Source organism: Physeter macrocephalus, unplaced genomic scaffold, assembly GCF_002837175.3.
Source record: "Physeter macrocephalus isolate SW-GA unplaced genomic scaffold, ASM283717v5 random_227, whole genome shotgun sequence".
Taxonomy (NCBI): domain Eukaryota; kingdom Metazoa; phylum Chordata; class Mammalia; order Artiodactyla; family Physeteridae; genus Physeter; species Physeter macrocephalus.
The window spans coordinates 24,525-34,393 of NW_021145513.1; the positions used below are offsets into that span (position 1 = coordinate 24,525).

Sequence of the window (9,869 nt, forward strand, 5' to 3'; positions counted from 1 at the left end):
ATGTGCGGCTACTGGGAGCCGAGCCTCCGCCGCCAGCCGCCTCCCGGGCAGCAGCAGCAGCAGCAGCAGAGGCGGCGGCAGCAGCTCCGGGCCCGGCAGCCGCGGCGGCGGCGCTCCCCCCTCCCGGCCCCCCGTCCGGCCGCCCCGGCCTCGGTTCCCGCGGGGGACACCATGTACTGGCTGGCGGCGCAGGGAGGCCGGCGCCCGGCGGGGATGTAAGCGCGGCTCGGGGAGGGAGAGGCCGCTGCCGGCAGCCGGGCGGCCCGAGCCCCCAGCCCCCAGCCCCGGCCCCCGCTCTGGCCGAGCGGTCGGGCGGTCGGGCGGCGCCAGGCCTGCCGCGAGCCGCGCGCCCGAGCCGGGCGGAGCGAGCGAGCTAGCGCCACGCCGGGCGGCCGGGCGGGCACCATGGGCCGGAGCCCGGGTCCTCCGGGTGCCCCGGGCCCCGCCAGTCTGCACCAGGGGCCCCCGGGAGCCCCTCGCAGCTGCCCCGAGATGGTGGCCGAGCGGGCGGGCGCCTAATTCTCCGGAAGGGTTATTCTCTCGCTCCATTCTTATTTTGGGGGGAGCCAGCGAGACAGCTCCTTTTGGGGCGCGCTGGTAAGGTGGGAGGGGGTGGGGGCTGGACGATTTGATTCCTTCGCGTGTGTGTAGAAGCGGCCGCCGCCGCCACCGCGGCGGAGACGACAACAACTTGCTCGTTTTCAGGTTGGGTTAACGGCATGGAGAACAGTCACCCCCCCCACCACCACCACCACCAGCAGCCCCCGCCGCAGCCCGGCCCTTCGGGCGAGAGGAGGAACCACCATTGGAGAAGTTACAAGTTGATGATTGACCCGGCTTTGAAAAAGGGGCATCATAAACTGTACCGCTACGATGGGCAGCATTTCAGCCTGGCGGTGAGTAGCCGGCGCGCCTCCCCGCCGCCCGCACCCACCCTCCGAGCCGTGCCGAGGAGGGTGGGGGCGGAAGGGTCCGATCGGCCCGGGGACCCCCCTCCTGACCACCCGGCCAACTGTCAGCCGGGTCCGCAGTCCTGGAGTTTGACAAGTGCCTGGAGAAGGGGGGGGGCTTGTCCCTGGGGAGTGGGACCAGGCCACCCATTCCGGCCCCCACCACCACCGCTTCCTCCCCACAGATGTCCAGCAACCGCCCGGTGGAAATTGTCGAAGATCCCCGGGTCGTCGGGATCTGGACCAAAAACAAGGAGCTGGAGCTGTCGGTGCCCAAATTCAAAGTAGGGCCCCTCCCCCCTGTCCCGCGCCCCTTGCCCCCCTCCGCAAGCCCCGAATTCGAAAATAACGCCAGTCTTGACCGAGCCCAGCCGGATTCTGAGTTCCCGCCGTCCGAGGCCTGGGAAGTTTTGGCGGGGAGGGGGAGATTGCAAAGAGAGGGGTGTCCCCTCTCGGCTACTGTAAACAGAATAACACTCGGTGAAACTGTAATCAAGGCGCTGATACAGTATCCTGCCCGCCCAGCTGGGGGCTCCGGGTCCCCACCTGGATCCTGCCAGCCCAAGGGCTCGGCCCTGGGACCCGCCCCCCTTCCCAGCCTTGTGGCTTTAGGGGGACAACTTCCTAGCCCAAGGGGTCGCCCCTGCCCTGGCAGCAGGGAGAGGAGGCTAGAGTGGGGGGTGGGGAAAGAGAAACTGTTTCTTTTTCCCCTTTCCTTTCGAACCCAGAGGACTTCCACGTTCCAAACGATTTAATCCTCCGCTTCCCGGGCCCGCCCGCGTGCATTTTTTTTTCCAAAAAAAAATTTTAATTTTTACCTTTCATTGTTTTCAAAGGGCGGGTGAGTGGGGAATTTTGTGTTTTCCCTTCGGTTTCAGTGCTCTCAACCTCCCTTCCCCCTCGTCCCCTGCCAGATCGATGAGTTCTATGTGGGCCCGGTGCCTCCGAAGCAGGTGACATTTGCCAAGCTGAATGATAACATCCGTGAAAACTTCCTGAGGGACATGTGCAAGAAGTATGGGGAGGTGGAGGAGGTGGAGATTTTGTACAATCCCAAGACCAAGAAGCACTTGGGCATCGCCAAAGTGGTCTTTGCCACGGTCAGGGGAGCCAAGGAGGCGGTTCAGCACTTGCACAGCACTTCGGTCATGGGCAATATCATCCACGTGGAGCTGGACACCAAAGGTGAGTGGAGGCCCGCTCAGGACAGCCACCGCGGAGGAGCCACAAGACCTGTCAGTGTGACCCCCTCCTCTCCCAGAGCCCCTCTTGCAGTGTTGGGGAGCCCCTCACTCTTCCTTAGGTGCTCCCCTAAAACCTTTTCTTTTGCCCCCTCCTGAGGGTAGAGTCACGTGGAGCTAAATGTGTTGTCTGTTGCTAGGAGACAAGCTATAATTTACCAAATGTGCCGGTCCTTGGCCACTGAACCCCAAGGGACCACCGGAGGCTTCCCCACCGCTGACGCCCCGCGCGGAGCCCTGGTGGCCTGGGTTTAGGCAGTCCCCAGTGTTGCCGTCTGTGTTAGGAGAGAAGGCAGGGTTCGTTTATTTGTTGGGCGGGGGGGGGGGGGGGCGCTGAGGGAGAGCCACTAGGACGCCTTTAAATACCAATAGAGGATGTTCCTCCACTAAAAAGAGAGTCCTCCAGGGATCTGGAGTGCCCCTCCCCCACAGGCCGCCCCTTCCCCTTGGAAGTGGGAACCAATCTGGGCCCAGAGTGTGGTTTCATTGATAATGCTCCCGTTGGAGCTGGGCGGGCTGCTCCCGGTGCTCTAGGGTTGACACTGTCTTCCCTCCTCTCTCTTAAAGAGACAGCACCACCTCCCAAGCAGCGGAATCCCGCTCTGTACTCACCGAGCCTCTGAGCGGCTGCTGGGAGAGCCGGGCTGGGGAAGCCATATCTCCCACCCTCAGGGTCCTGGGAGGCTTCTCCTCCGTGCTGGCTGGGGGGCTCGCAGGACTCTAGGGCATCCCCTAAAGTTTGCCTGTGGCCTCTCTAGAGTTCCTACCAATACAGAAGAAAGTGCCGGGTGCTCTGAGGCCCAGCCAGCCCTGTGACTGGGCAGAGACTGTTGGGTCCAGAGCCCCTGGGACGTCCCCTGGGAGACCCTGCATGGGAGGGTTTAGGTGAGTGGCTTCCAGGGGTTTTGTGACCACGGGGTTTAGGGGCAACCCGGGCACACCAAACCCAAGACTGGAAAATCTAAACCTTTCATTTTCGCCTTTAATAATGAGGACATATTGACTGAGTCTCTAAGACCTTGCTTGGGGATGCGGAGGGACACTGCTCCTGGATGGGCACAGTTATCCTATAAACTCTTGCCAAACCTGTCCCTAATTCTGAGGTTCCTCAGGGCACAAGCCAGTTTCCTATTCCAGCCACAGCGCCCTTCACCCCCCTTCTCTAGTTTCTCAGGTCTCTGTCGGGGAGACCCCTTGGGTGGTTGCAGGCTGATCTCTCCCTGAGAATCAAATGTAGAGCCCCTCCCCCATCACATGCCCATTTTAAGGAGCAGTCAGCCCTCACCAAAATTTCATTTCTGCAAAAAAAAAAGAAAAAAGAAAAAAAAGAAAAGGCCCTTAGAGACTGCCACCAAGTTTGTATTTCAAGAAAGACACCGGTAAAGAGTAGCTCAAGGAATGCGTCTTCTTTGCATATGTAAGCAGCTGCCTCAGAGGGCTCTATAAATATCGATAATCTGGCCCCCCTGGTCTATAGAGGCCTCTCTCTGCCAGGGGGTGGGGCTGGGGTGGAGGGTTTCCAGACGTGGCTCAGTGGCTCAGTGGGATGGGGGAGGGCCATGTGGAGTTCACAGTAACGCAGTACTAGAGTGCATTTTACCAACTCTTGGCGGTCACCTGAGAGAGTTAACAACAAAACTGTCACTCCTGTGTCACTGGGTTTCCTCTTCACTTGCTACCAGGCCCTGGATGCTAAGTGGGAAGCTGAGAGGACGGGGATCGCCTCTTTCTTTGGGTGCCATGGCCCGGGTGACAGGAAGGGGCTTTGCGTTGGGGCTGGCATTTCTGTATTTGGGGGAGTCCCAGCGCCACGAGGTGTTAAATTCTGAATCTCAGGATCAGGAAAATCATACAGTTTAGCAGCTTCACTGAACAGATCGGGCTCCTGGGTGAGGTGATAGGACTCCTGAGTGAGGTACAAAGAGAGAGAAGCGGGAACTTGGTCAGGGTCACTTAGCTTCCCTAGGCTTGGGGTCCCAGGCACAGGGGCCCCACAGGGATGCCCACCTGTGCGGCCTGCCCCATCCTGGAGCCTCCCTGAGTCCTCCCTCCCTTGCCTTTTCCACAGGGGAAACCCGCATGCGGTTCTACGAACTGTTGGTCACGGGCCGATACACACCCCAAACCCTCCCAGTGGGCGAGCTGGACGCTGTCTCTCCAATCGTGAATGAGACCCTGCAGGTGGGTTTATGGCTGTCAGTCCTTCCCCCGCCTCCCCACCCCATCACCAGCTCCCTGATGTGGCCCCCACCCCACTTCGCCATCTCCGGTGTCAGACACCAGGAAAGGAGCCTGGCTATGCCCACCAAGGCTTCCAGCAGGGGGTCTGAAAGCCCTGTTTGCCAAAGCTCTCCTCTGGCATGGCCGCCAGCCCTCTCCCTGCACATGCTGGGATTCCAATCCCAGAGATCCAGAGTCCACGTGCTTTCCACGTTAATGCTGAAACACTGCTGTGTCCAGGGTCCTAGTGTCTGGTGTCCCATGCACCCCTCTACCCCCGCCCCCAGAAAGCCGAGTTCAAGTCCCTCCTTCCAGAGCGAGATGGATTCCTTCCCCGACCACCGCCTCCCAGGACCTCACCTGGACCACCATCTCATGGGGAGGTTCTCATCCCAGCTCCTACCCCAGCATCAACCCAGCCACCCTCTGGAATAGCTTTTTCAGAGTGAAGAGTCTTTGCTTACTTGCTGGTCAGCTGTTTATCAGGCACTTTACGTGTTACACTATTTAAACCCTAAAACATCAAGACGTTGGAGGGACAAGGCCCTTGGCCACCCTCTCACTTCCAAGACCATCGTCTGCTACCTCTACCTGGAAGGTCTTTGATAGCTGACAGCCTGGGGCAGGAAGGAAATCCCAGTTCAAACCAAGATGTCAGGGTCTTATCTTTACTCTGCTTTAGGGATTAGGAAAAACCCTCAAGGTTCTCTGAGGATAATTGGCTACCCCAAGATTAGAGAAGGTGAGGACCATCCAGACACTCCTCTTTAATCTCCCCCCTTCCCCCTGCCGCCGCTTCCGTTCACTATGCTGCAGTTCTAGAGTGACCCGTTTGGCTCCGAGCTCCCCGGTAGCTGGAGTGAGAGGGGAAAACAGTCCCATTCTATTGCACGTTTTCCCCCCAGTGATCTCAGACCTTTCTCTCTCTCTCTCTCTCTCAAGCTGTCAGATGCCCTGAAGCGCCTCAAAGATGGTGGCCTGTCTGCAGGCTGTGGCTCTGGCTCATCCTCTGTCACCCCCAATAGTGGTGGGACACCCTTCTCCCAAGACACTGCTTATTCCAGCTGCCGCTTGGACACGCCCAACTCCTACGGACAGGGCACACCGCTCACGCCGCGCCTGGGCACCCCCTTCTCGCAGGACTCCAGCTACTCCAGCCGCCAGCCCACGCCCTCCTACCTCTTCAGCCAGGACCCCACAGCGACCTTCAAGGCTCGGCGCCACGAGAGCAAGTTCACGGATGCCTACAATCGCCGCCACGAGCATCATTACGTCCACAACTCTTCTGCAGTCCCCGCAGTGGCAGGGGCCCCAGCCGCCTTCAGGGGCTCCGTGGACCTCCCATTCGGGGCAGTCAGCAGCAGTGGGGGCAGCAGTGGCCCTCCATTCAAGGCCCAGCCACAGGATTCAGCCACGTTTGCCCACACTCCACCGCCTACCCAAGCAGCCTCCGCTCCTGGAGTCACATTCAAGTCGGCGTTCTCTCCATATCAGACTCCTGTGCCCCCTTTCCCCCCGCCCCCCGAGGAGCCCGCTGCCGCAACCCCCTTTGGGGCCCGTGAGAGTGGGGAGTTCCGGAGAGTACCTGTACCCCCGCCCCTGCCGCCCACTGAGCCCCTGACGAAGGAGAAGCCAGGCACGCCGCCTGGACCCCCGCCCCCTGCTGCCAACAGCATGGAGCTGGGCGGCCGGCCGACCTTCGGCTGGAGTCCTGAGCCCTGTGACAGTCCTGGTACGCCCACGCTGGAGTCGTCACCTGCAGGGCCGGAGAAGCCCCACGACAGCCTGGACTCACGGATCGAGATGCTGCTGAAGGAGCAGCGCACCAAGCTGCCCTTCCTTCGGGAGCAGGACTCAGACACCGAGCTGCAGATGGAGGGCAGCCCTATCTCCTCCTCCTCCTCCCAGCTCTCCCCACTGGCCCCCTTTGGCGCTAACTCTCAGCCTGGCTTTCGAGGCCCCACACCACCCTCCTCGCGCCCATCCAGCACCGGCCTGGAGGACATCAGTCCCACACCACTGCCCGACTCGGATGAGGATGATGAGCTTGACCTGGGCCTGGGGCCCCGGCCCCCACCCGAGCCAGGCCCCCCAGACCCTACCGGTCTTCTGGGTCAGACGACTGAGGTGGCCTTGGATCTGGCTGGAGACAGGACCCCAACCTCAGAGAAGATGGATGAGGTACCATGATGTCTGTCCATCTCTGTCTGGGATTGGTTTTGTCTGTCTTGTGGCTCCCTCTTTCCTCCTTGAAACATTCTCCCCTTAGGATAACTAGCTAAGACACAGAAGCAGCAGGGCTAGGGCAGCCAAAATAACAGATCAAAAATAAAAAAAGAATGAAAAGAGGATACGAAAAGCACCAGGGGCTATGACTGAGCAGCTGGTTTGCTCTGAGCTCCCTAGCAGCTTTGGTGAAAAGGGAAACATGATCTGTTGCTCTCTTTGCTAGGTATGGGAAGTCAAGACCTTTTTCTGGGGATAAATTCTGACTTGAGCTTCTTTGGTTGGATCTGGCTGGAGACAGGACCCCAACCTCAGAGAAGATGGATGAGGTACCATGATGTCTGTCCATCTCTGTCTGGGATTGGTTTTGTCTGTCTTGTGGCTCCCTCTTTCCTCCTTGAAACATTCTCCCCTTAGGATAACTAGCTAAGACACAGAAGCAGCAGGGCTAGGGCAGCCAAAATAACAGATCAAAAATAAAAAAAGAATGAAAAGAGGATACGAAAAGCACCAGGGGCTATGACTGAGCAGCTGGTTTGCTCTGAGCTCCCTAGCAGCTTTGGTGAAAAGGGAAACATGATCTGTTGCTCTCTTTGCTAGGTATGGGAAGTCAAGACCTTTTTCTGGGGATAAATTCTGACTTGAGCTTCTTTGGTTGGAGTTTGCTGAGATCCCAGAGAGTTGGACTGTGGTGATGGTTTTGAGCCTCCTTCTCTGTTAGGTGGCTGGGACCTGATCAGGACTGGTCCTGACACTCAGGCAGATTTGGGAAGAGGGGTCAGCCAGAGTGTTCTGCTGAGCTGGGTCAGGTGGCAGCTCTGGACCACTGTCTCCTAGAACCTGGTGCCCTCTGAAGAGATGGGACACCGTGGTGGGCAGGGAGGACATTGAAATGTTCCTTCTCCCTCTCCCCCTGCGTCCAGGACTGAAGGAGTTAAGGGCTAGCCCAGGGGGAGGGCCACAGCCAGAAGCAGGCCACGTCGCCCACCCCCCACCCTCTGCCCACCCAGAGATCCTCCTCTGGGGTCTCACTGCAGCCTGAGGGTTGGGGTGGGTGCTGCTGCATGCCACATTCCCTTGGGGGAGGATTCGGTCATCTTCCTTGGCTCTGCTCCTCCCCCCTCCTGGTCCAAGCTCCTGCCCTGGCCCTCCTGGAGACCTGCTTTGGAAACTGTGGGCCTGGCAGGCATAAGCAGCTGGAGTTCAGACAGAGCTCTGCGCCCCCGTGGGCGGTAGGGAGGAGGGTCCCTCCTCCCCAAGGCCTTTGATTAGGCCGATGTGGCCGCCTCAGGGAGGAACAGAGAGGAACTTGGCTTGCCTGGGAGGGGACTGCAGGTGGCTGGGGCTCCTGGGGGCCTCCAGGCTGTTCTGGGGAAGTGGTTTCTGGCGCTAAGGGGTTCAGGCAGGGAGAGCTGACAGGTGTGCAGAGGTGGGGGGCTGCTCGCCCTGCTGCCATCCTCCCTTCTTCCCTCCCTCTCCTGCCTGAGGTTAGGGGATGCTTATTGAACCATGCTCACTGGCTGATCCAGGGCTGGGAAGCCCAGAGTAGCCAGAGGGAATGGGCTTTCCCACGGTGTCACTGTAGGAAAGGGGAGACTGAGGCCCAGAGAGCTGGGGTCGGGGATGACCCGGGACATCGGCCCAGGGAAGCCCGGGAGTACTGATAACCTCCAAGATGGCCCTTGGGAGCCCCCTGCTGACAGTCGGGAGAGCAGCTCCCGGGTTCCTCCGGCCTGAACCCGAGGGAATCCCAGCCTTAGGCTGACCACACGGGAGAGCAGCACAGGGGGACACTCCCTTTCTTCACGGAGGCTGATAGTTAAAAGTTCCGGCTCCAGTCCTTAAGTCTTGAGCCCCACCTCTGTCACTTGCTGGTCATGTGGCCTTAGGGACGTTACTTTCCCTGTCTGAGTCTCAGTTTCGTCATCTGTGAAATGGGATCGTGAGAGTAGCTGCCTCACACTAACCTCGGCTTAAGTGAGGTGCCGCCTGGGAAGCTCCAGGCACGGCTCAAGCTGATGCCGAACACTCAGCCGCCAGTTCCCGCCGGTTCTCGCCCCCGGACGCGGGAGGGGCGGAGGGAGGGGCAGGGCCGCGGGCTGGGCTGGATCCGGGGGCTGGGCTGGATCCGGGTCTCCTTGTGATTGGCTGGCGGCGGCGCCGGCGTTAAAGTTCCCGCCGGTTCTCGCCCCCGGACGCGGGAGGGGCGGAGGGAGGGGCAGGGCCGCGGGCTGGGCTGGATCCGGGTCTCCTTGTGATTGGCTGGCGGCGGCGCCGGCGTTAACCCTATGCGTGCTGCGCCTGCCTCGCTGGGCGCTGTCCAGGACTGATCTGGCGCTGTCCCTGAGTATCAGGCTGGCAGGCTCCCTCAGCATGAGTGTGGGACCCTGAGAGGCAGAGTGTGTGTGTCTGTAGAGGGGACAGAGCAAAAGCAAGAGCTTTCTTCTGCTGCCTTAGGTTTGGTTTTCCTCTTCTCTCTCCTCCGCCCCCCATTTCCCTTTGAAGCCTCCCTCACCTGTACGTCTGACCTCTGACCTTACGGCCTGCACAGACCCTGCCCCCTCGGCCTTCAAATGCGCTCCCTGGCAGCCTACAAAGGCTCTGCCTTCTCAGCGACGTTCATCCCGGGCAGGGCCTGAGCCCCCTTCTCGCCTCGGGTCCTGACACAAGAGCCTGCGGGTAGCCCATCCCTCCTCTCCCCACCGCTGCTTTGCCTTGTTGCTCCGCCTCTACCTTGTGGACCCCATGCCCCCCTCCAGTTCCAGGCCTGTGTATCCAACTCCCCAAAGCCCCATGTCTGAATGAAAAGAGGCCCTTTCCCGTTTCACAGCCAGGTCATGCTCGACTCCTCCCATTCACGTGGTGCCACGGTCCCGGATTCCCACAACAGCCCCAGACGCCTCACTCAGCAGGCACCCTGGGCTTACGTCCCAGCCCTCTTTCTGACTGGCTGTGCCTCTTGGGCCAGTGATTTATGTAGAGCTCTCTGAGTGTGTTTCCTCACCTGTCAAAAGGGATTGGACTAGAGCCCTACCTTGTGAGGTCAGGGTGCAGATGAAAAATTTGAGATATTATGTGCTGACAACACTCAGGCCCACCGCGGCCCGTACTAAGACTATATGAAAAGAGTGCGGAAAACTGTAAAGACGTACCTCCTATTCGTGCACCCTTACTACTGCTAAATGCCACCCCCCCCCCCCCCCCCCCCCCCCCCCCCCCCCCCCCCGCCCCC

General features: G+C 60.0%; 1 protein-coding gene across 1 annotated transcript in view; it reads left to right on the plus strand.

Annotated features, from left to right (window-relative positions):
- Positions 1–99: 99 nt before the first annotated feature.
- The window catches only part of SETD1B (SET domain containing 1B, histone lysine methyltransferase), a 24,190-nt gene continuing 14,420 nt past the window's right edge, over positions 100–9,869 (plus strand). Inside the window, exons 1-6 of the mRNA XM_024121099.3 lie at positions 100–215; positions 706–896; positions 1,136–1,234; positions 1,865–2,135; positions 4,260–4,372; positions 5,354–6,592. Of these exons, the coding sequence (XP_023976867.1) occupies positions 720–896; positions 1,136–1,234; positions 1,865–2,135; positions 4,260–4,372; positions 5,354–6,592 (1,899 nt within the window). The 5' untranslated portion in view covers positions 100–215; positions 706–719. The remainder of the gene's footprint in view (positions 216–705; positions 897–1,135; positions 1,235–1,864; positions 2,136–4,259; positions 4,373–5,353; positions 6,593–9,869) is intronic.